The following is a 27,816-nucleotide window of genomic DNA, read 5'->3' on the forward strand; positions in this document are numbered from 1 at the left end:
CGAGTGTGGCTCGGGGTTACCGCTTTGTTAACCCCGAGCCACACTCGGGAATACCAATGGATACGCAAAGAAAAACGCCCCAAAGAAGCTCCTGTACTTGTTTGGGCGTAGGGCGTTTTTCAGCGGGTTTCCACAGGCTGAAATACGCCCAGGTGGAAACCATGCCCATAGGGATTCATGGGATTTCACTTGCTGAGCATTTTTCAGCGCTTCGATCAGCGCTGAAAGACGCCCAGGTGTGAACCCAGCCTTAAGGACTTATAACACCTGTACTGGCCTCACTGCAGCTCATATGGTGAAAGTATACCAAAGGACAAGATTTAAATAAATGGTGTCTCAAGGCACAACTTGGTGGACTCTCTTTGGATTGATTTCCCACACAGGGATTTATTTCAGATCAGGCCCATCTGAAGAAAGCAGATGTTTACTGTGGATTGACAACATCAAGTGAACTGGTACAGGGGTCCTTACTAAATCACTTCTGTGTTGGGAGAGCAGTGTCCTAATCAGCGACTGCACCAGGGACCGAGACTAGTGACAGGATAGAACAAGAGATAGAAGTGGGGCCAGCCTCCTTCCAACCGGCCGCCCGGCAGTGAGGCAGAGCAGCCTGCAGGCACACGGTGAGAGAGCACTGGGGCCTCAGCTGGGAGGACCCAGCAAGCAGCTTCCCGATTACACAGCCCGCCGCCTCTCCCAGCTACATGGTGTTCCCACCGCGAGGAGGAAGAGATGAGGTGACTGCTTTCACCTTTTGTATGTGCCTAAGTTCTGTGACATGTTTGTAGTCCTCTATAACTGATGGGATTATTCTGCATTTCTGGGAGTTGTATTTCTCTATAGCCATTACCATTCTGCATTTCTGTATAAAGTATTGCTGGGAGTTGTAGTCCTCTATAGCTGTTACCATTCTGCATTTCTATATAAAGTATTGCTGGAAGTTGTAGTCCTCTATAGCCATTACCATTCTGCAGTTCTGTATAGAGTATTGCTGGGAGTTGTAGTTCTCTAAAGCCGTTACCATTCTGCATTTCTGTATAAAGTATTGCTGGGAGTTGTAGTTCTCTATAGCCGTTGCCATTCGGCATTGCTGTATAAAGTATTGCTGGGAGTTGTAGTCCTCTATAGCTGTTGTCATTCTGCATTGTTGTGTAAAGTAATTCTGGGAGTTGTAGTCCTCTATAGTTGAAGCCAATCTGCATTGCCCTATAAAATACTGCTGGGAGTTGTAGTCCTCTGTAGCCATAGCCATTCTGCATTGCCGTATAAAGTATTGCTGTGAGTTATAGTCCTCTATAGTAGCGGCCCAGAAAATATTTCCATGAACCATGAAAGGTTGTGGGGGGATGTGAGGGGAAGCAGTGGGGGATAGTTTTGGGATATTTCAAGTGCATTTATCGTGCACTTCTTTATTTATTTTATTATTACATTGTAATATACAGTACAATTAAATTATTATACAACTCACTATAATGCAGAATCAGTGGGAGCCCTGAGCTTGTTTTCCTGCTCTCAGGTGGCCAGTGCGGGCTCTCAGGTTGCCAGTGGGGCTCTCAGGTGGCCAGTGGGGGCTCTCAGGTGGCCAGTGGGGGCTCTCAGGTGGCCTGAGAGCATCAGGTGGCCATTGCGGGCTCTCAGGTGGTCAGTGGGGCTCTCAAGTGGCTAATTCTGGCTTTTAGGTGGCCAGTGCAGGCCTTCAGGTGGTCAGTGGGGCTCTCAAGTGGCTAGTTTGGGCTCTCGGGTGGCCAGTGTATGCTTTCAGGTGGTCAGTGGGGCTCTCTGGTGGGCAGTGCGGGCATTGTAAGAGCCAGGGAGCCCAAATACAAATCTTACATCAGGGCCCATTGTTCCTTAGGTCCACCACTGGTCTAAATAAAGGTTTTTTTCATGATACAGATGTCATCTGGTAATCAGTTCAAAAGACCCCTGTGGTAATTCAATTGAAAATGGGCTGATCCATTAGCAATCAAAGGATAGTCGGTAATCACATTTAGCTCTACTTATTTCCCTACTTATGGAAGTGGCTTCCTTAGTTTGAATTAGTCCCAGAAACTCATTACTTACCTAGGAGGAAGTCACATGGATGAGTTATGAAACATCTTCAGCATTAAAGAACAAGCTAAGTTAAATGTGATACATTACAACTAGTTATAGTTATAAAGGGGCCTATCTAATCTGCTTTTAATTGAACGTAAAAAGCACCCTAAATTGCATGCATTTAATATATATTGAAGCTTAACATCATCTCAAGGTGGCTCTGTCAGCCATTGTGTGTATACAGCTTGAAAGAGAAAAAAGAATTATTGGGGTCAAAAGGAGAGAAATGGATTAAAAACATTTAATTGAAGTAAAGCTTTAATATCGGCTGGCATAGGTAGCCAGATACAGACTGATGGCCTTTGACACAGACTCACCCAGGTCCAGATCCAAATATAACTTAGTAATGACTGAGAATATCATCCTCTGCCACAAAACAGCTCGTACAAAATACAAAAATTGAATAAATTAACAGTTCAGGCAACCACTAGTCACTTCAAGGGCCCCCATTAACATCAGGAGCCCTCTTTAGATCAGAAACCCTCTTCACATTAGGAGCCCCCCTTTTCATTTTGGAAGCCCCCCTTCACATCAGACACCCATCTTTCATATCAGAGTTCCCTCCACCTTTTTACATCAATATTCACCCTTCATATCAGAAGCCCGCCTGCACAATGGAAAGGCATAATGCTGCATTAAAATTTCGAGGCACCCCTAAGGTAGCCAAAAGGCACCCCATAGTGCCATGGCACCCTGGTTGAGAAGTGCTGGTCTAAGCTGTTACTTTGTGCTTCTCATGTATCATTTAGCAGGTACTAGATGGCAAATTGCTGGGTACAAAGTAACAGGTTTGATTTAATACCTCCATCCCCAGCAGGATTTACTTACCATTCCTTTACTCCCCTGCCACTCCGTGGATATTCATGTGATTCATTCCATGTGACCACACTTGGCCAATCAGTCCTATCAAATAGGGAGTCAAGAGCCCTGTGTATGATGTGATTCCTGCAACTCATAACCTATACAGAACTTTTCTTTCACCTCCTGCAGCTGAGTGGGACAGCGTGGCAGTGAAAGGAACATATAATCTGCTGGGGAGGTCTGCATTAAAGTAAACCTGCTGCTTTTTGCCTTCGTGGCAAATCACAATCCCACTAAATCAGTAGAGTCATCATTACTTGGAACATTTATGTTATTTTTCTTCTTTTTTTAATTCTCTCATTCAACAATGCACCCTTTCCATTTATAAAAATAACTATACTGCATTTTATAACAATAAACAGAAGAAGAAATAGAAGAAGGGTATTTTATGTACATTGTGACAGGAAAACATATTGTTTTAAGTTGTTTTTTTATCCCCAGTATTTACCTACAAAACTATAGCACCGACACACATAAAGCCCAATCAGTGCATTTTAATTATTGTAAGCTGTAGGCAATAAATCTATGGAAACTTTCTACACATGTTAAAGACTGCCTTAGTTCAAAAGTCTTCCTAAATAATATACATTTAAATGCAACTAGCTATTATTACTCGGCTGTTTCAGATAATAAGTACTATTCACAGTAAGCTTCCCCCTAATGTGACAGCTATTCAATCAGATGCTACATCTTAATATCAACACAGGCTGTGTCCTCAGTGATCACTGCTTAAAATGTACTTTTAACTAGCAATACCGAGCCTAATGTGGTCAATGAGGCGCAAGGACATGGAAAGCGACAAATGAACAAAATAAAGAAGTGTAAAGAAAGTCCTTGTGAGGGCGCAGGAAAGGGAACTAAGAAGCAATGATTATTTCTTTCGAAGTAGCCTTTGTTTCAACTTGAAGTAATTTCAAATAATAGCCCTTCAAGGCAAGGCTTCAACAGTCAACCCAAGATTGATCTCCACATTCACTGGGAAAATCTGGAGCGTTCCTGAGTGGAATACAGAGTTCCCACTCTTAAACTTGCTGGGAGAGGCTGTAAAACAGCAAGAGAGAGATCTCTTGTGTCTATCATTCTTTGAGCTCTTTAATTAATTCATTCTGATTAACCAGGGCCTCAAGTGTTTTCAAATGTTAGGGAGAGGTCGATAAATGCAAACAATGCATCAAAGCAAATCCTCATTTATTTGTTTTCACAGCCTGGTTCTGCAAATAAGAAACATGGTCGTACGCATAGGGAAGACATCATTTCACTTCCAGTCCTCAAAGATACTTGGGAAAAAACATTTACATTTAAAGTTGAACTTCAGGCAAACAATTAAATACACAGATTAAATACATATATTTTAGATGCTAAAAGATTTCTATTTCTATCCATCCAGTCCTGGAATTTACGCAGCTCTGTCACACAGAACAGCCCTGTCTGGCAGTCGGGCAGAAGACCTGATTTTTCTTGGTTGCATGTAATTAACATTTACAGGTGTTCTTTCCAAGGGCTGTCCCGATAATGAGACAGCCTAAAACAGTCGCCTCAGGCGGCATCTCATTGGGGGGGCAGCAGGTGTGTATGGGGGGTGGCAGCAAAGGGGCGGCCACAGCGTCCCAGGTTGCTAAGAGCTCTTAGCAACCTGTGACATGCTGTCCAGCTTCCTGCCCAGCTCACTGACACTATCAGTTGCCAGGGAGCTGAGCAGGATGCTCTGGCTGGTGTTCTGCTGAGCTCCTGGCAACCAGTGACACTGACAGCACGACTCTGGCACAGCCGCCGTCCCACTACATCTGCCCCCGCTTTGAGCAAAGCCCCAACTCCCCCCAGAAGCATTATAACACCCGCTCTATGTGCTCAGGGGGCATATAAGGTAGGGATGACCCTGTTGTCCCTTCCCTAGTCTGTGATTGGACAATGAAAACAAAGACGCAACAAACCGAAGAGCTCATCTATTTGATCTCTCCTCCTATCAACAGATTTTTTTTTAGCACTGCAGCACAACTTATTGGCTTTTGTGCTGCTTCTTCCTCTCTGGGTGTGAACTTTGCTGTACAGGGACTGAAAAAGGCGGATACCAGTGACATTTAGGTACCTACACTAACTGCATTATGTATTAATGAAGTTAGAGCTCCATTAATACAGTATTTGTCTTTTATATGTGCTAAAGTTCAACTATAATTAGTCCAACTAGTTCAACAAGTACGAAAACTTCCATTTAGTCTATTATATATCTTATTTATATTATCACTTATACCTGGAAAACTGCTCCAAAATGCGATACAAACTAAGCAATGACTTTGAATACAGTCTTCTGCCACCGAAGAGTCTGGTTCCTCCAGAAACAGGCAATAACTGTAAGGCACCTGGTTGCAAGGACAGGGAAAAGGATCACAGCTGCGGACTCGGTACAAGGAATGGAAGTTGGGTATGGCAATCAGGCTTGAACCCCAGGCGTCTCTCTCAATCTCAACGGAGAGTGAGGGGTTCTTGCATCATTTGCCACAATTGTATAAGGAAGGTATAGACTTTGTATTGGTATTTAACTCCTAACTAACAGATCAGTGGACACAAAGTTAGGTACAATGCGTGGTTAACAGTCTTAATCCAGGTGGTGATATAGGCACAAGTGATATCAACATTTTAAACAAGCCAGCAATTCTTTCCTGCAAACAGTATTGGATCCTTTGATAGGGGGTATGGCATATGAGACAGTTCTGACATGCAAAGTACCAATTCCCCCTCTAGTTCCAATACTTGCGGTTTCAGGTGCAGATAGTTGTGAGGTAGTTTGAGGTCCAGAGATTCTCTGTAGCAGGTGCAGGGCATCCAGCACAATAGTGAACGCTTCCATAGCGTTCACAGGGTCCTTTTGTAGTCCGCGAACGCGGAAGTGAAACGTCCGTGACGTCACTTCCGCGTTCCACGCTGGAGAGCATGGAAGCTCCCCCTCTGGGCGGAAGGCGGCCTGCGTGACGCGGCCGATGCGTTCCACGCTGGAACGCATCCGGCTCGCGGGAGGTACGGTCGTTACAATAACATGCCAATCCTCCCAATACGTTCACGAACCCGCAGCTCCCTGCTGCACTGGCCTCCACACTGACTCCGGGGTGGAGCTCTCCTGACTCACAAGTGGGGCCCTGAACACATCCCAGCACACTCTTCATGAGGGATGTGCACAGGTGCTTCCCCGAAAATAAGATACTGTCTTATATTTTTTTGGCCCAAAAAAACACACTAGGTCTTATTTTCAGGGGATGTCTTATTTTTTTTTTTTTGTGCAACAAAATGGTCAGCATCGGTAATGCTGATCCCTTTCTTTCACTTTCACAGGCGGAGTGCATCTGGTATCACTCCGCCTGTCACATTAACCCGCGCTACAGAGGAAATATTGGCTAATGCGGCTCTGCCGAAGCCTTGCTTTCTACAGCGCCGGCTTCCTTTGCCATCAGGGACAGCGGTACCAGCGGTGCAGCAGTGGGGACATCAGACACTGGACAGCGCGGTAAAGTGCGGTACCATTTACTGGTACACATTACAGTACAGTACCATTACATTAAGCAGTGCCTTCAGGGGGACAGCAGTTGGTGAAGTATGGTACTGGAGTGCTCCCTGTCACTGCGCTGGCCGGAGGGAGTCACCTGTCATTCCCCTAATACAGTATGTCCCTGCAGGTTGATACCATCTCTCCTGCTCTTCAAGTTCCCACTCACATGCTACCACCAAACTAGGTCTTATTTTCGGGGTAGGTCTTATATTACAGGAATCTTGAAAAATAGTGCTAGGTCTTACTTTCGGGGTAGGTCTTATTTTCGGGGAAACACGGTGTATTTATATATAGAACAATTCTACATCTTTACGACTGCAAATTAAAAGGTTTAGTAAATTTCTGGGTTTTCTTGTGTTGTGGTGTGTTGGCAGCGTATTCAAAATTTTATAAGGTGGAACTTAGAGTTGTTGCCTTAATGTGTAAACTTACACAGCATCCATACTTACCTGCCTCCCTCATCACTCCATCATCCGTCCGGGCTTCTTTAAGAGTCACTTTATCCCTGCATAAAAGGCATGCAGAGAATGTACACTCAATCAATAAACATTTAACTGTCAGACTGTCAACATAATGGTGTGTGCACTAACACACCACAATGCACTGCAGAGGTGTGAAGGGTGCCTTAAAGCTCAAATCCAGAAAACAAACAAAAAAATATATATATTTTATGTTTAATAATTATTTTATGAGTACTGTGTTAATGTTTTAAATTGTTGGAAAAAAAACCCATTAATAAAGATTATCTGATCTAAAAAAAAAAAAGTTCAAATCCAGCTTTGGCAAACATGTAAAAAGTCTGAATCATCTTTTTAAAAATAAAAAAGCAGTTCTGGCTGCAATACCTATTCTATTTCCCAAGCTGTCCCCCATTGATTTATCCCCTCACCAATCTAACACCTCTCCTCTTCCAGCTTACAGTGAGCCCGCCCCTGCCCCAGATTCACAGGAGAATGCTGTAGAGAGTGTAGCTATGTTATTAGGTCTCATTATCTCCTTGCATTTCACTTTTATGTTTTAGTGGTTGGTCTTTACTAACTATTTGTTATACCTGTGAAATACAAACGGAATCACAGGATTTCCTTGAAAGATGTTACTAATTAGGAAACTCATCCAGGCCTTTTAGAATCGCAACAATCGAGGAATACCATGCTTGAACAGATTTTATCTTAATAAGAGACAGATGGAAGATGTGACTAAGTAAAGTTTTTTTCCCCCCACAATACACCAGTAAATTTAGAATTGCTTTACTATTGTCATAATTTAAGCCAAGCAATTTATGTACAGTATGTCACTGAAGACAATTCACAGTATTGCAGGTGAATTGTTATATTTGTATGAATTGTAAAATCTCTATACATGAAGACAACACAGGATACACACAGGATACACACATGCATTTGATCATGAAATATGGCAGCAGTTTTTACAGTTATTGCCACCAACATGTATAAGAATGACAATGGAACCTGAGACAAACCTACATATATTGCAATAATTCCGGAAGCAACTGGCACCATCTCATACCTTTGAACCATCACAAACATAATATGGTTAATCCCGGAGAATGCCCAGATTAGATCCTGTCCTGTACCCAAAAGATATAGGAATCACCAATGGGCCACACCAAGATAGGAGATGGACCTGAAAGTTAAAGTCATAGGTGAGGCCTAACTTACAAAGAATACCCATGGCAATGGCCTTACAAGCAAAAACCAGGTACCCTGATATTGATTGTAGATGTTTGAGTTTAAGTTTCTTAGAGATGATCCCAAGTTTAAACAGGATAGTTTATCTTTAGGTAGTTTGAAAACCATTTGATGGGTGTCTATCTCTATACCTATACCTGTACAGGCAGGAGACAAAAGGTTGATTCTATATCAGTTTTTGCCAGAAGGCATTTTTGCCTGCTTCTCAAATTAAATTCAAGGCCTTGTCGAAGAATGCATATTGCACAGTGGATTCCTCCATGTTAATTCCATCATTGACAGATGGACCATCAGGATATGAAAGGTGGTTCATTATTCTGAATTTAACTGACTCCTTTTTAGGTATGAGTCAGAAAGGTGAAACCCTCAAAGTATGGTATGGGGAAAGAAAAAGGTCCTGCTATGTGGCACATTCCGAATTTTTAAGAATGCCAAATGTTCTTTTTGTTGCATAGATTTGAGTTAATCCTCCATAGTAAAGTCATTAGATGGAGTAAAGGGAATCAAAATCATCCCATATTATGCTGGCTTTTCTTTTGAAGGGGTACTTGCCTAACCACGGGAGCATATTTTCTTTTTTCACTGGGGCCCGCCTGTCTAGGAAGCCGAACCTTCTGTTTTGCTTTAGAATTGGGCTTTTTTGCCTTTTTAAATCATCAGAGTGCTGTGTGAGCTCCACCGCAGTGGGAGCGCTTGTGCCTTAAACGGCAAGCGGTATACCATTTGCAGTGGTTCTTGTTAAGTAGACAGCAAATGCCTTCTTTTTACATTGCCGAGACTTCAGTAGGGGTGCCAACACCAAATTGAAAGGGCGATGGTCTGTGTGGACACATTAATAACTATAGACTACCATCCTGGCAATCAAACTTTAATGTTTTTAGGCTGCCAATGTTTGGTTAACAGGATTGGAAGTGCAGCAGAAGCTTGTGTGGAGATCCTATATTCTTGTTGGGTGGGTCCTGCCATTTAGAACTTTACTCCACAACTTACATAAGCAGTAGCCCTAGTGGCTAAAATGGCTGCAAAGGATAAAAATCTGTGCCATTAAATGTTTGACTAAAATTTCAAGTAAAATAAAAACACCAAGGATAATGAGTTTATACTGTGTTTTCATTGTTTGTTTAGTGCACTTTTAAAAAAAAATTAAAATGTATCTCCTCCATGCTCAATTTATATATTGGTTGCTTAAAATAATGTTCCATTTGTCTTTGTATCTTAACTGGAAGTAGAACATATTACATTCTCACGTGGGTGTGTTGGCCCCAGTGCAGAAACTGTAGGGAATTAATTTTATTGCCAGCAAACCTTTTGTATATACTTCAAAGAGTAACATTCACATGAACCAAACAAATCGGATCATAAACAACTTTTTATTCCCAATTAAAAATGACTGCTTTATGTCAGTAGAGCAGTTCCTCTTGCTATAAATTACGTAATACCTGATGACAGTGCACAATATCAGTAACTAAGCTTGCTATGTAATATTCATTGAATCATATAAATAACTTGACAGTTTTTTAATTTCTGATTCTGTATAACAGAGAAATGCATTACTTTTTTTTTCGCACTGCAACACAATACACAATACAGCAGTACTGCAAGTTGCATTGGGCTGTGAAACCTGCTGGGAGGTGTGTTGGGGTGCCTTTCAAATAAATGGCAACACGATGCACTAGTGCACCTTGCATGCAGTGAAGTGCGCTGTGCAATAGTTTGCACTAAGTGCATGGGTACTGTTTGTTTAGTGCAATGCTATTGTGTCAACAAGCCTTTAACCACCTCATGTCCATGGCCGTTCCTGAACGGCTGGACAGGAGTCTTGTAGGAGTGGGAGGGCATCTTAAGACGTCCTGCCCTCACCCGCTCATTTGCGGCGCTCAGCGCACACACAACTAGGGAAACTGTCAGCATGTAAACGGCCAACGATAGCTGTTTACATTCAAGTGACCGGGCATCTCTAGAGACGCCCAATCGCTTGCAGGAGCTGTGGGTGTGCGCCCCCCGGTACCTCGTCGCCACCGCCTCCTCGCCGCCGCTGCCGTTCCCAAGATCCGCTGTGCCCAGTACGGCTGGTGACACTCTCAGTGGAGATCAAAGGGAGATCAGTACACAATCTCCCTTTGATCTCTTCTCCTGTCCACGAATGCAGAAATTGATGTATATTACATCACTTCCTGCATTCAGAGTCACTCTCACTGAAAAATGGCCTGGCCAGGAAGGGGGTGAAACACCCTGGTCTTCAAGTAGTTAAAATGTATTGGTATCACTGGATATATTAAAAGAGCTAATGTGTTTTAAAAGTACAGTTATCTTTTAAAAACCATATACGAAAGCAGCCTTTTTATTTGTTTTATTGAAAATGCAACTTTTTTTATACTTTATAAATATGAATAAACTAATAAATTATGCTAATGTAAGGTCTAGTAAAATATATAATAATAATATTTAGTTTACTAACAGTAGCATATACACCTATGAAAATAGTTGCACACATATTTGAAAGAATCTAAGAACATATAGAAATTGTTATTGTATTATCCAACTAAAATAATTGGATGGCCTTTTTTCGATCTCTGAATCCACACGCTAAATACTGAAGATGTGAGTTAATCGTATCCCACAAACAATAAAATCAAAAGATTGTTTCTTTCATTTTATATTCCTAACCTAAGGTTCTCAAAAATGTGCTGCGGTAATGCATGAATGCCACTCCAATGCATTAGAGCAATGCACCTGCCCTGAAGTGCACCTCAACACACAGCAATGCACTACCATGTGTTGCATTCCTGAATAGGGTTTTAAAAACATGGGGGTGTGTTGGCATGCCATTAAAACTCAATAAGTAGAATGTAACACATATTAACATGCAAACGTTACCACATCGCAAAGGTTTCATCATAAACATCATCATTGACAAGGGGGAACTATGGGCAATGGCATTACATTGGAGGCAAAAAAGGGTAGCTATTTCCACTGCACAACAATCATCTGCATTTTCACGCAGTCTTTTTTTTCCGCTTCTGATATCCTGGGAAACATTGGTATACATATCTTCAGGAATTAGATACAGAAAAGAGGGTTTGATTTTTATTTCTGTATGCAACCTACTCTGGTATAGGTGTATCTCCGTTTTTGAAATTTTTTTTCAGACTCTCAGTTTTTGCATTTTGTGCAGAATGTATATTCTAAGGCCCTAGGTCCAGGATCTACTAACTGATTGTAAGTGTGTTGACATATTTATAACAGTATCTAACCTTGTTATTTTTCTTATATAGGTGGTCTATGTTACTGCAACTTTCCCCTATGTTATGCTGCTAGTTCTCCTGGTCCGTGGGGTCACTTTACCTGGAGCATCCGAAGGAATAAAATTTTACTTGTATCCTGATTTGTCTCGGCTCTCAGATCCACAGGTGAGAGACTAACTGCCCTTTATATTGCTCTTATTGAAAAGACTGTCTGATATGATGTATTAGTGAATAGGCAGTTCAGTCCAAAGTATAATGAATGTTTTTCAATAGTAATGAGGTTCTGGTTTGCCGCTACCATGGGCTTGAGGCGAATCCTGTGGGATTAAGATTCTCTGTCCTAGTAAATTTATGTGCAAGTTCACCTTGAAGAATTTTTTTAAACCATAATACACTGCATGGCCTTTGAACTATAGCCAGCAGGCTTTGGGCAACCAATCTCTTTGCTGCCTTTTTTGTTCTTATTATTTTTTTTGTCTTTCATTTTATTTTGTGGTTGATTTGAGGTCATCGGTCACTTTTAGCTCCTGTCCCATCATTATAAAACATTATTTTTGCTACAAGGCTTCCCGTAAAAAATAAATAGACTTTTTTGATTCATAGGGTGGTCACAGGTCGGCTCAATAGATCGGGAAGTGAGCGAACACATACCGTCGCTCACTCACTTCTCGATCCTGTCCCTGCAGAGAGCCGTGACTGTCACTCCCTGCTCCCTGCAGGGATTCCCCCCCTCCCCTGTCACATCCTCCAGCGGTGACTGGTGGAACGGACGGGGGAGGGGGCGGGTACAGCTGGCTCTGCCTCTAGGTAGGCAGAGCCATCTGTCACTCACGCAGCTGGGTGGATCTCAACTGTAATGCAAAGTAATGATTTTTTTTTAAAGGGGGCACATTTTAATAATATGCATTGGAAGGTATTAATGCATTTTGCTATATTGCTTTATTCCAGCCTTGTGTGTCTCCCTGACTTAATAGAGCTTTAATGACTCACAAATCTTGTGGCAATGGTGTTGCCTACCAGATAAAGAGTCCAAAAATGACAATAACAAATTGCCATTGTTTGTCTGTTGCCCCATTTTGAATTCATTTTGTTTTAATGATATATTATTGAGGAACAGACATATACATAATGAATCAGTTGACATTTTGCTGTGTTTCTATTGAGCTGAACAATGTAATATGAAGTGCGGGATCTCGCAGTCATCCATCACTGTGACAACTTTGCTGTAACTAAGACAGCTTCCATTTAACTGTAGATGTGATTTATATCCTACTTATAGTGGATAATACATTGTAATTTAAATGTAGTAAGTGGTGGAATATTGGTTCTTTCAGCACAGTGACTTAGTAGTTAGCACTTCTGTCTTTCAGCACTGGGGTCCCCCGTTTAAATGTTGCATGTGCTTGCATGGGTTTCCTCCGAATATTTTAGTTTCCTCCCATACTCCATAGACATGCTGGTAGATTAATTGGCTCCTGTCTTAACTGGATGTAGTATGTGTGTGTGTGTGTGTGTGTGTGTGTGTGTGTGTGTGTGTGTGTGTGTGTGTGTGTGTGAAATAGGGGCCATAGATTGTAATCACTTTGGGGGCAGAGACTGATGTGAATGTGCAGTATAAAAAGGGCTGCTTAAATTGTGGGTGCTATATAAATACCTGTACAAAACAAATTCTTGATTTAGAGCAGTTGACAATGGACACATGTAAAAAAATTACTATATCTTTAAATATACCTTATCTTTACCCTAAACTGAATCTTACCACTTTTCTCTCATCTAACCTGAATTCCAACATATCATAAAAAACCTGCACTATGAAAGCTGTGGCCAAAAAAGGCAAGCAGGACAAATGAATAGTCAGCAGTAATGGCTGCAGGTTCTCTGTAGCTGACCTTTTCCTCATTACTGACTTACCATGTCTTGTTATGCCCTATATCTCTGTGTACAGGCAGTCAGAGGTAGAGGAGAAGCGCTTTGTTAAATGATGGTCATTTTTAGGGTTAATAGGCAAACTACTGAAAAAGGCAGAATAAACCATGGACTGCCATGGAAGACAGGTTCCAATGGCAACAAATTTAAAAACAAATCATACAGCGGTGTAAGAGGGTTGTACTCTTTGGGTATGTGGATCCCATAAGTTCAGTGCTGGAGCTTCTGGTTAACACGTGAAGCACCATAGGAGTAACTTCATAAGAATGTTAATGCATTTTTCCACCTATAGGTGAATAACTAGCTGCTGTTAGCCAAACGTCTTTTCTTCTGTTGAAGATAGTTATTTGCATACATGTCCAGATGAATCTTTCCAAAGTTTAGATTAACAGCACAAATGCATGAGTTAATATATGTTGTGTTGACATGCATTTTAGATATATTACATATTGGAAGACTCTGAGTTGACGTGACTGGCATAACATAGGTCAGTGCATAGCATTGCATACAAATTATATGTCAATGTGTTTATTGTAAACAAGCTGTATGGTCTGGTTAATGCACTGAGGTATGTGTTGCTCTGTGTAGAACTAATCTAGCCCCTCACTTTTGAATGTGTTCAGAATGCTTTTTACTCTATTTGCATGGGCTTCCCCCCTATGTCTCAAGTAGTTTGTGATTCTTACTGGCAATAAAAACAATTCAAAAAGCTTTACACAAGAATAAGGATCTTTATTTTAGATATTTGCCTGTACTTTTCAAATCTAATTGGACTCAGCTGAAAATAACTGTTTTGAAAATAAGTGTAGACCCACATTCCCCCTGGAGGCTGTTAAGGACCCCAATATAGCTTTGTAGACTACCATCTCAAACCTCAGGGCAGAAGTTTAACAGAGTTTATTAAGCTCCATAAACTCAGGAAGAGAGGGGTTAGGGCAGCGGTGTGTTTAACTTTGCTGCTGCCCTAGGCAAGGCAGCAACGCCGCCCCCCCCCCGGACTAACCGGCCGATTCGTGGAGTGCAAGCCAACGCCCCTGGGTTAGGGCATGGGTTACACAGAAAAGTGACAGAATGCAGATTGCAGATTCCACTTACAATCAATAGAGAGGAAAAGGCCTTTAAGCCAGAACAGACACAGAGTACTCTTAAGGCTACATAGTAGTTATAATATTCTAGCATGCGGACCCCCTGGATGAGCCACCAGAGCTTCCTGCAGTGTTTTCCCAGCAGCAAAATCTGTGCAGAAATAATTGGGACTTTAAGTGTACACATATGCATATCAAAATTGCATATTTATAAAGCACATATTGAACAAACATATAAAATCAACTCAAGAGGGTTTTTTCATTACAAGGTTGGTACACATCTAATTTGAAATGCCCCCTTTACATAAATACCACCATCAAAGGTTTATAATCATACATAGACAGCATAACAAAAGTATTTTTTGCTGTAATGTCCATTGGTGGATGGCTGTCTATGTGTTTTATGTACAACAGTCACTATCTGTACGAAAATACGAGCCACTAGCGCCAAAGACGACCCCTCCACTGGGAATGTATGCACACTGGAATTTTACAGGTGGCTGCCCCACATCAGTCAGGAAGACTGGAGTATCTGGCAAAACATAAAAACAAACAGGGGACACTTTCCCTAGTGTAGATGGTTTTTATTGAGCAAATGCAAAAGAAAGAATAATAGTCACAAAAGAGCAAATTACAGTATGCCTTCAAAGTCAGGAGACAGTTCTCAGTCTTAACCAAACAAGACACAGCATGTGAAGTCTGCAGACGGATGACAGATCTATTAGCTGCACACTTTGCCTGGGTTAATGCATTTCTGGGGCACACCCCCTTCTTCAGAACCTCTGAAGAAGGTGACGTGCCCCAGAAACACATTGAGTTGGTTAAGACTGAGAACTATCTTCTCACTTTGAAGGTGTATTGTCTTTTGCTCTTTGGTGAGTATTATTCTTTCTTTTGCATTTTCTCAATAAAAACCATCTACACTAGAGAAGGCGCGGCCTGTTTGTTTTAATGTTTTGCCAGTCACAGGGCTTGGAGAACAAATTGCCTGGGAGCTAAGTGGCGTAAAAAATTTGGATTTGAACTGTTTGGGATATATTGAGTGCTTGATTTTAACTATAGAAACAATATAATTACAGTATAGACTCATGCATGTGTACAATTCTTACACAACTTGTATGCATAGCCAGATATTTTATTAAAAATCACACCTCTAAGTCTATATATTAAACTCCGGAGACCAAAGAGAGAAACACACATTGGATAACACATGAAGGGCATCATCCTACAAGACCAATGTAAATATCTGTAAATATCATAATAAAAGTTCATTAATCTGATTATTCATTTTGTAATGATTAAGGAAAAAAACATAATTTACCTTCCTACATATCTAAAAAAGTGAAGAGCCTATTCCCACTGTTGTCCTTAACATATCATCTTCTTTTTATAGGGAGGGGGGTTATCATATGTATATGCATTTCTGCAATTCAAGCAAAACAAAAGATCATTATATATGGATTTCCCTTGTCTTTGTTGTATAAAATAATGCCCTTTTCTTTAGCATGATCAAATGAGGAATTCAAACTGACACACATATCTGCATAAAAACAATTCCTGGTTTAATGGTTTAAATACAACATATGCTTACCGTAATTAATCATAATTCTGACTGCGCATGCACCTAGACTTATCTACAACACAACCTTCAATAGAGGTCAGTTAGTTCTTAGGTGAAGCTTGTACAAGTTTACAGTTTAACATGCTAATTGCAAAGGTTATATAAGGTTGCTTCTGTTAGAAGAAAAGATAAAATGGCTGAATATCAAAAACCTATTCAGCCTATTTTTAACCCCATACCTGAGCAGTGTTTTAAATAGACATGCATGGAGGTACATAGCTGTATCTCAACACAATGCTGAATTTAAAAAAATGCCTGTAATCACTGGTTTCCAATTATCTTCATAGAACCTGAAATTAATGAGTGATGTTTTGTTACCACAGCCCAGCCTGTTCTTACATATACCTAGCACACATTTGGGCACAAACTTATACTCTAAAATCAGCAAAGACCAAACATATTCCATTATAAAGTCTCTGTTAGTTCTGGATGGCAATGAGATAGACCACTTATTTAACTAACCAGTGTTTCCAGTACACTACACGCCACACACCTTTGAGAAAGCTCAGACCGGAGTGAAACATGTTAGGAATGCAGTGGCTATTGGGCTGTGCAACGTTTTTTTGAAATGCCAGTTGGACTGTCTATACACTTTTCTAGATGACATCTACAGTATGTGAATCGGGATACTATTTTCCCCTACACACTGGATTTTGTGTATAAGCCTTTTGACCCATGGAACTTTGGGAGCTGCATATGAATATGGTGAGATTGTTCCATTCATATTTGTTTAGCTCACATTGAATATGGGCATATTGGGCAACGTGCAGGATGTTTGTATAACCAGCTATATATACTGTTTACGGCTGTACACAGAGGTACAACATTGGATGTTGTGGACCCATTGATATATATAAAGATCGTTATACAATCTCATGTGGGCACTTTTGGAGCTCCCCCTTGATAGACTACCTTTTGAGATTGGGATATACTCACATGTGCTGCAATTCTCTGATGGATTTATATACCTGATATCTGGCATTGTCATTCATCTACGAAATACTACATTATATCAATATCTAACTATGTTTTTTGATATTTGATTTGTTGCCCTTTTCTTTCTTGTCCCTTTTCTATGGGATTTTTATGGTTTTTAAAGTGTGTTTTGATATCTATGTGGTTTGTGGAATTTATTAATTTGTTTAAAAAATAAATTGTTACTTTTCTATATATTTTGTGTTGAGATAAGAGGGTAGCTTTACCACTATTCTAAGAGGCATATATCTATCCTCATTATTCATGTATATAGTGGAAGCTACTTTATAAATAATTGGTGATTATATTTCATCATGATATAGGGAATTATATTGTACAACTTGTTTGAATAGGGCATTGATGGGCACTGTGCCCCTCCTCTCTTAATTTTTCAACTTATTTAACTAACCAGCCTTCCCAGTACACTCCATCATCTTTTCACTATAAATGTATACACATGTGACGGCAATGAAGAAATTACACTTTGCTACAATGTAAAGTAGTGAGTGTACAGCTTATATATCAGTGTATGCAAGGTCTTTAACATCCACCAGCTATGTGATGTCGTCATGGAGGAGTGGAAGAGGACTCCAGTGGCAACCTGTGGAGCTCTGGTGAACTACATGCCCAAGAGGGTTAAGACAGTGCTGGAAAATATGGTGGCCACACAAAATATTGACAGTTTGGGCCCAATTTGGACATTTTCACTTAGGGGTGTACTTACTTTTGTTGCCAGCGGTTTAGACATTAATGACTGTGTGTTGAGTTTTTTTGAGGTTACAGCAAATGTACACTGATATACAAGCTGTACACTCACTACTTTAGGCCTTTGAGCATGGACATAAATAGCACCTACACGTATATGGTGGATTCATAATGTTAAAGCAGCAATGCACTTAGATGGGCGATGGTGGAGAGATGGCTGGGCACTGAGGAACAGTGAGGAATCTGATTCACTGTGCAACCATGTGATATATAACACTGATCTGTATAGTGTAACACATGAACTCATATGTGAGTGGTTTTATATGGAATGGTTTTACCAGCGTAAAGAAAGCTATGTTACACTATGTGAAATTTTGCTGTTTTATATATCTCAGGATTGATACTTGGATCTGTACTTGGTTTGATGCTTTTTTACCTGGATAAGATTGCATAGCATTTACTATTAGAGAATTTACTGTGGCCCTGAAGCTACAAATATGACCTACTAATAACTTGGGGGTCAGTGTTTTTAGTGAGTGTAGCAGCCTTGTGTGAAGGGTCTCACAGATGGACAGCTGATCCACAGAGGAGATAATAAAATAATCTTTTCCTTTTGGTTTTCTTCACTTTACGCAGATATTCTGTTGAGACTTATTCTCATTATATTGGACTTTTTTTTATTATTATTGTCAGTGTTTTACACTTATATTTGAAAATAACTATTAATGATTGTCATAGTAATGGGATTTGCACTATTTTCAAATTAGGGGTGTGATATTTGGATTTGACACAGCAACACTTGGATTCATCAATTGTGCCCCCTTTCTAAGTTCCCAATAAAAACCACATGGACTGCACGACAAGGGTTTCAATGGCCATAGCAGCCCTTTTTTTAACCATATAACAAATTACGTTTTAATAATTATAATAAGCAGAAACAACAAACCAAAATAATAATGACCTAATGACTGTTGTTATGAGAAAGGGGAAAATTGACCCCACCAGGTGAAGCACCCTTTCACCAGATGCTCCCCCCTTTTTGTGACTGTCTCACATTTATTTGACCATAAGGACCCCCTCACCTGCCAAGCTGCCATGTCAAACACATAGAAAATGCAAAACCACCTGTAACCCAAAATAAGGGAGGGTGGGTAGGACAAATTGCATCTTCTGTCGACTTTCCAGAAAGGACTAACAGCAGCCCCTGCAGTTCCTTCCCGTGTGGCTCCTCCCAGCCACCTGACCTTCTCCTTCAATCAGGTAAGACCCTCTACTTATTCACCATCCTTAACCTGTTTCCCAGGGGACAATCCCTCCCCGCAGTCATGTAACCCCTCCACTTAATGTCTCCAGTTCTGTCTTTTCACTGGAGGTCTAAATCAATTAGCAATTTCATTTCTGCATATTTAAAATAGAGGGAAAAATAATCCCCAGGTCCACTATGTATACTAATAGACTTTCTTAAAGGTAAAAGTTTATAAAAATTGAATACATTTGTCAGCTGGGTCAATTAGATCAAAACACACAGTGGCAATGCGTAAAAAAAAAAATCACTGTTGATTTTTCCTTTTGTTTTATTTATGTTCAATTAGGTTTTACAATATAATGGATGGAATAATACAATCATTTTGTCTTTTTTTTAGCATGTGTTACCTTTAACCCTAATATTCTGATTAACTAAATCTGCAGCATATTTTTACTACGTGATGACCAGCACAGATAGATGTTCATTGTCAGACTGAAGCTAAGAAGCAGCCTTGTCACTTGTAGAGTAGTGTCCACATTTGTGCACACAACTAAAATTTAAACAGAGCTATAAAGTAATTTAACTACTCGGATATGGAGATGTAGACACAAGTTACCCCACTGATGCAATCTAAATCGTCTCATTCCAGTTTTCCAGACATGGACATTTCCAGACATGGACGTCTCAAAACTGCAAAATCAGATTGAAAAAGTTTTCAAGATTTTTACATCAAGCTTTATAAAAAAAATTATAAATATATAATAAATTTATTTAAAAAATTACTTTCCATGAAGTGTTCATAATGTTTTTTAGATCCTGTATGCGTGGATGTAAAGCACATCTCTCAAGTGCCATTATGGCTTCATTCACACAATTGCTGAAAAAGGGTGGTTGGCAGTTTGTAATACCTGTCGAGTACCCCCAACTGCTAGTACTGAAAGGGTGAGCCAAATTATTACCTGTTCTAATAAAATCCTTCTATTTTTCTATTTAACCAACACATATTAAGTCATGTGTAGGGTTTTATGGTGTCTAGACAGTTGTACATTTATGTTAAACTTAGTCAATGCTGGTCAATGTTGCATGGTGCATTCTGTTTGCCTATTACAATTCTTTTACCATTCTTTTTTGTTTAGTTAACAATTTATTATTGTTGGATAGAAAAAAAATATCCTTACTGGTGTTCTTCTCTGTTTATTATGTCTTAATGTTCATTCTGCTACACAAGTATAGTGTTTTACTCTATTTGACATAAATCAATCTGGTGTTGTTTTTTTAGTCTCTGTTAGTCACACAATTTGCCATAACTATAAATATACATAGGGAGAACACAAAGTATCCTATGTAAATGAGGAGGATACATAAGGAGTACACACAACCATTTTTGAAAAATGTAATCCAAAGGATGGGTGGCAGTGGTTATTGCATGTTAATACTCTATAGCAAATGTGCAAATAGTAGCTATGATAGTAGGTAAGAAGAATTTAGTTAGTGGCTTTTAATAGTTTTTCAGTTGTTTCTCCAGTTTCAAGTGAAAAATACTACGGCAATGGAAATCAATTGAAATTGCTGCAGTGTCGGTCAGAAGGTATTTTCAATCAACTTCCACGCTAATGTCGATCATTTGGGTGCTCATAACTGGGAAATTGTTGAAATAATGGGTTGCATATTGCTTTGTTTAGAAGCTGATTGAAAGCTTCAATTACCAACAAAATCACCTTGTATATAACTTCCATTACGGGGAATGGCAAGTATAGAAACGTACTTGATAAGTTATTTTTGGAGTGGCAGATGTATTGTGGATGTTAACTGAACAATTTGGCAGGAAAAGAGCTGTTCATTTACACTTTTTGGCTCATTCTAGCTCCAAAAGCCGTTTTTTACAGTTTTTAATTGTGAGCTTTGCATTGTACACACTTTAATACACTCTTTCCTACATTAACCATATTTTCTCAGAAGAGAATGATATAGACACTGAATAGATGTTCATGAGTGTCAGTTAGTAGTTTTCTAATGACATCCAATGACCCAGATTTAGTAAAATAGTAGAGAATGTTCACATTCAAAGGGAATTTCCACTTTGTACAGTGAGTTAGTGAATGCAGTAAACAAAACCCCACAAGCACCACCTGATATGACAAAAATTGATTTAAAAATCAACTGAGCCAAGTTAAAAATTATTGTCTGATAGACATATAACACCCCAAAAATTTGTTAAGTTTCAGACCAATTCACGTTTTTTTTTTCCTTTCTTTTTTTGGGGATTTTGGATCCGAAATTTGATAGGTTCATTACTCAGATTTTGTATCCGTCCGAATTTTCATTTTGGAATGATCCACAATGGGAAGTCACATGACCATGCCTGTAGTGCAACCCGCAACAGCCAAATAAACATCTTATTGGCCAGAGAACAGTCACAAATCCAATTTAGTTTTGTTTTGTACAAAATTCTGACGGATCCAAATTTTCGTCAAATGAACATTCCAATCTGTTGATCTGTTAATTCATAGAAATATCCTTTGGAACAAAACTAAATGTATATGTCTATTGTCTGAACAGTGAGTGCATTCTATCAGATACAGTGACTGTGTATTTAAGCAGCCATAGGCTAAACAAAAGAAAATTGAGTCTTTAATGGCCAGCTAAGGATAAGAGAGAAAATTCAACTAGCTTAGTGAATGATGTGAAGTTGTGATAAATTCAATCTTACAATCGTGCAAGTAGAAATCCTTGATTTATATATTTTTTAATTTTTGTAATTGTCTTTACACACGATTGAACATTCTTTGCATAGTAAATTTTCAGTTTGATTCACCGTATTCTCCAAGATAAGTAAAAATTTACTTTGAATGTGACCATGCTCAGTAATAAATTAACACCACTTTGAGTTTTCTGCCAGAATGTACCCTCGGTGATCTCAGCACTCATATCCTTTACAGTGTATACAGCCACTTTAAAGCAAAACCATACTATATTGAATTAAAGGGCCATCATTGCTGCCTCTTTCTGAAAATGCCCTTTGGCTGCCAATCATGATGATCCTCTAACTTCAATACCTTCTGAATCACTGACCCCAAACAGCAAATAAAAATGGACTGAAATCAGAACTCCCAATATGAAGTATTGAAACTATTTGTGTAGCATGGCAGCCACAGAACTCGCATTGTCAATAAAAAAGGTCAGGATTTGTAGCCTCCATATTTATTTTAGCATAAGCTTCTTTTAAAAGACTACTTTTGAGAGATGTATGTGTCTGTCGCTTTAATAACTCTAAACAAATATGCAGATCATGATTTTTTTTACTCTACTGGTTGCAGGAGCCAGCCAGACAACTATCATTTTCAGAAGGTCACCAAGCCTGCATATTTGTCCTGCTACAGATTTCCTAATAGAGTAGGTTAGGATTGTAACCCCTGCCAACTGTTTATTGCTGTGTGTCATCACTGTTTAGATGAATTCTCTCTATTTTTTCCTGTTGACCATTGCCACTAAAACAAAGAGTGAAAGGTAATCCAAAATTTTAGAGTTGTCACCAGAACAAGAGGTGAGGGTGAATTGTCCAATGAAGGCACCTATTCCAATGACCACTGTCTAAGAGGGGAATTCCCCTCACCTTTTAGATATTTTGAGGTTGAGTTCCTAAGGAGTTGAGAAAATATTTAAAAGTGTGACATATTCACCTTACCATATGAAATTAAGTTTATATTTGTTTATTTTATCTGCTCACGATTAAATAATTAAAGTAAATCTTCCTTCTTTTTTGTGTGAGTATTCTCAACTCTTTAACTAAAACAGCCCTTGTCACTCATTTACTGTTACATCTTAAGGAAGGCAAAAGGCGAAGTAAAATCTCACTATTAGGACACAGAGAGCAACAAAAAAAATTACAATTATGGCTGATCATACATACCCTTCTTTATCCAAAACTAAGAAACATTGGTTATACATGCACTTTGACAGCTGTCCAAAACAGAAGCTCCTAGTGGCACAGCTTCACAAAACTACACCACTTAGGATGGAACACTGCTTGAATTGCGGATACAGTGACAATAATTTTGTACTGTTTACAGATTCTTTGCTTTTTCAAAAGCTCAGAAGAAGGCTTCATTTTCACTTGACCTATGATTTCTGCTGGCTTCTGCTTACATTAGGAAGCATGTCTGTCAAAAGACGTTCCCCTTTCCAGCAAGTGGTGAATCTCGGAGATGTAATCAGCTGTGTCTTATTGAGCATGACAGCGTTGGAACCATTTAAGTCACTGAGGCAAACCAAAATGCAGTTTTAATGCTCTTTTGAAATGGAAAACCATGTATATTATAGGAGGAAGAAAGGAAAACATTTTATTAAAAAAACAATGTGTTTCTAAAGTTACTGTGTAACAGAACATTACATACTTTAAACAGAAGAGACTAGCATACACTTACTTTTATTAGGTCTGTATACATATAAACAAAAGCTGTGTAAATGGAACAGAATGGCATGCCATAGTGGTGGTAGATTCTGTGATTTGCACATACACGATGGGTCAAGAATCATATGTTTATGATAGATAGAAGAATTAGACAGAATAACTAGTAGTTTTAACCACTTGCTGACTAGGGTGTTAAACCCCCATCCTGACCAGGCCATTTTTCAGTATCCAGCGCTGTGGTAATTTGACAAACATTTATTCAGTCATGCAATGCTGAAATTAATTTTATACCATTTTTTGGGGACAGACAGAGCTTTCTTCTGGTGGCATTTAATCACCACTGTGGTTTTTATTTTTTAGTATATCATTAAAAGAGGACCCGAAAATGCTGGAAAAAAACGATTTTCTCTACGTTATGTTATAAAACATTTATTATTACCCAATTTTTTGGTAAAATATAAAAGACGGGGTCACTTCAGATAAATAGACACCAAACATGTCAAGCTTTAAAATTACGTGCGCCCGCAAAATTCGCAAAAAAATACCATACCCAAAATAGGCCATAGGTGATACTTTAAAACCTTTTACCGCTCATCATTTTAGTGTTATCAGTGATTCATGGGCCTAGAATTATTGCTGTCCCCAAGACCCCTAATGTCGCCTAGGGATGCCCAAAGAAGCTAATGAAGCAGAGATCTGCTTCATCAGCTTCTTCTCTGGCTCTCAGCCAGGGAAATGATAGCTAAGGGTGGAAATGATATAAAGCACATCACTTCCGGCTTTAGAGAGAGAAGCGTGAGAGTTCAGTGGTAGGGGAAATGCTGATCTCTCCCCCTTCTCTCTTCGAGCAGCCGCACTGCTGCTCCTCTCAGTTGTGGGCACCGCAGGGGGGACAGCGGTGCCCGGTATAACCGGCAACGCCTATCGAGGGGGAGGGGGGGCGCCACACAATTTAGGGTTATACAAGCGATCAGCCGACTATAGAGCCGGCCGAATGCTTGTAGAAAACAGCTGGTAATGGCTGTTAACCTCCCCGGTGGGATTCAGCTCACGCACGCCCGCTAGGGGGCGCACACGAGTAGAAAAAAATAACGTACATGTACATCCAACCACCGGGAATGATACGCCGTCCGCCCATATTTTTCCGATGGGCGGACTGCAAGGGGTATAACTACTCATTAAGAACCTTATAAATACATGTTTTCCACAATTCCAGTCAGCGCTGTATCTATGTGTGATGGGGTCCAATAGAGGGTCCCCCATCTCTCTAATTTCCATCTCAAACGCAACACTTCTAGTGTTAATTAAAACTGTTTTCATTGCGGTCATATAGTGGTTCACAAACGTTTCATACATTTCATTTATCCAAATGTATGTGCCATATGCTACTGTTACCTGCCTAAATCACTCTATAAGTCAGACAGATGAGGGCCTGTGTGCTTTTGGGCCCAATAGTAGTTGAGGGGTCTGCTATGGCTAGAGTTACACTCTTGCTTTCAGTATAAATTAATTTACTAGTAACATTGAAAAATTATCTCATAATTGTAGATTACCACTAGGGCTTTACTTTGTGCCTCAAAATGTCATGGTTACCAAGAAGTGAACAAGATTGTAATGTTACCCCTCTTTTTTCTAAATGTTCAGTTGGACAGATTATTTAACGGACAACAATAAGGACTACCCTCTTGCATTCTGCCCACTTGGCAAAATACATACCTTCCAGCCTGATACAATGTTCTTTACTTTGCGGCCCACTTAGAGCTGCACAAGCTTTCTCCCAAAAATTTACAATTCATACTGTGTATGCTAGACAATTTGAGGCTGCTATGAGTACAGCTTTCCCATAGAAATTAATAGAACCCTGCAGCACATATATGAACAATACAAATCCCTGGAATATGGGTTGAAGGTAAGTATTTCACCTAGTGGGCAGCACCTAAGGTTGTGGGAGGAAACCTATTATAGGACAACTGTACAAAGGTGCAATATATATCAAAAAAAGGGGGAAAGAGAAAGAAAGGGGCTTTGTGGTGACCACTGGAGAATAGCAGGGAATTGATCCAATAATAAAGTCAATTGATTCATATATATAATAAAATTCCATTTTTAATATACTCAATTCATAATGTCTATACATATAAATATGCTAAAATTCATCCATATAAAAAACCATAAATAGATGTATACAACATAAATAACCTCCCTGGAACCCACACAGAAACCATGATTATAAATTAATATATTGGTCATTGCCCTCATTGTATTCATATCTTATTTGCATGATTAATTGTACATAATTGTTCTATATATCATTAGTTCACCCATGATTCTGTGCTTGCTCCAGTCTTCAACGCGTTTCGCCGAGGCTTCGTCAGGAAGATTTGGAGAGGTTAACTTAATTATTCTTTTTCCGGTAATTGAATATCCATCTGCAGGGAGTCTCCCCACCCAACCAGGAGACAGGAGCGCCGGGGGGAGGCAGTCCGAAAGCAAGGAAGCCAAGCATCCATCCCAATCGTACCTTGTACTGGTGAAACTCCTCGGACTGTCAGGGGCAATTCCTTTTCTCAGAACCTCCAACTGTCCCCCCTCCATGCTCCCACTATGCAACCCCCATGTCGTCCCATTGACGGCATCTAACGTGGGCAGATAGTCCTATCTGTGGGTTCCAGGGAGGTTATTTATGTTGTATACATCTATTTATGGTTTTTTTATATGGATGGATTTTAGCATATTTATATGTATAGACATTATGAATTGAGTATATTAAAAATGGAATTTTATTATATATATGAATCAATTGACTTTATTATTGGATCAATTCCCTACTATTCTCCAGTGGTCACCACAAAGCCCCTTTCTTTCCCTTTCCCCCTTTTTTTGATATATATTGCATATATAGGGGTGGTGTCCCAGTTTGTGTGATGGTTCCTCATTTTTGTATTACAATTGTACAAAGGTGCAGTTGACCTTTAAAGTTGTTGTAGTTTTTCAGGCATCACCAGAGACCAGGTAGCTACCTAATCTGACAAGACCTCTGACTAAGGCTAAGACTACACTGGCCAATAAATCTCTTTGCTACTGAGGTGATACAGTAACTACATGTTTTATTGCATTGCAAATGATGATACTGTCAATGAATAGTTAAATCTATCAGTAGTAAAGATGTAGCCCTAGCCCCTTACAGAACAGTTAATTGATGCTTACTGCCTACAGCAGATAGTTACAAGTAAAAATATTCCATCACAACAATCTGCAAATTGAAAAACACCAGCAGTGTTCTAGAGGGCATTGAGAAGCTCTGGTTTATATTAAACTACACAAAATAAAACTTGATATGCTAGTTACTATAAATATTGAGAAAATCTATCACTGCGGATGTGGCATCACTCTATACAATCATTGATCACATAGAAGCCTTATCAGCAACTAAATGGTTACTACAGAAGGATAACTGTCTACCAATGGAACAGAAGGAATTTATTTTAGAAGCTCTGAGTTTCAGTTTATCTCATAATTATTTTTGGTTTGGAGAGAAATTTTATAAACAAAATACTGGCGTTGCCATAGGAGCAAAGTTTGCCCCAAGTATAGCTAATGCCTTCATGTATAAGTGGGACTCAGAAGTCATTGTGGAAAATAAACCGATACAATTAGTATATTATTTTATAGCGTTTCAACAAGAGATGTGGACTGGTAGCAATCTCCACCCCAGAGTACAAACTTTTCTATTGCTTCCATAGTCAAAAAAGTAGTTCAATCATTTGGAGCTACTCTATCAAAGTAACAGATCTGTTTTGACAATAAGGAACCACAATTAAGGACTGTCATTCACCACAGAACAATGAATAGTGGTATATTTATTTTTAAGTACTGAAATTACATTGCATTTACGGTATTTATACGTTTTTACTTTGCAAGGGAATTTTTACTTAGCTTAGTGACTGGTTAAATTTGCTTTGCATAGAACACCCAATTATGTGCAAGGAAATTTCTAGAGAGATAGATAGATAGATAGATAGATAGATAGATAGATAGATAGATAGATAGATAGATAGAGATAGATCTTGTTTTCTAAAGGGAGATAACAAAAAAAAACCCTGAACTCTTTGTAAAACAGTATATGTATTATGATCGCTTAAAGGTAATATACTCATATTATACTTATACAATCATCCCAATAAACCTACAAACACACATTTAAACAAAAAGAGAATGAAAATATACTGTTTTATATATAATTGATAAATACGGTTTGCTGTGTAAAAATGCACACGCACCTGGTGCGTGTGTGTGTTTAGGTTAGTAAATCACCCCCACTGTGTCCATAGCCAGTAGAGCCCAGGAGGGAATTATAAAATTATTTCCTCATGGTATTATTGCCCCACCAGACTCCA

General features: G+C 39.4%; 1 protein-coding gene across 1 annotated transcript in view; it reads left to right on the forward strand.

The window, feature by feature from the left end:
- Window positions 1–27,816, forward strand: part of SLC6A11 (solute carrier family 6 member 11) — a 141,429-nt gene that overhangs the window by 92,204 nt on the left and 21,409 nt on the right. The window contains exon 7 of the mRNA XM_018554559.1: window positions 11,481–11,615. Within this exon, the coding sequence (XP_018410061.1) occupies window positions 11,481–11,615 (135 nt within the window). The remainder of the gene's footprint in view (window positions 1–11,480; window positions 11,616–27,816) is intronic.

This window comes from Nanorana parkeri, unplaced genomic scaffold (genome assembly GCF_000935625.1).
Source record: "Nanorana parkeri isolate BGI_ZX_2015 unplaced genomic scaffold, ASM93562v1 scaffold164, whole genome shotgun sequence".
NCBI classification, from domain to species: Eukaryota; Metazoa; Chordata; class Amphibia; order Anura; family Dicroglossidae; genus Nanorana; species Nanorana parkeri.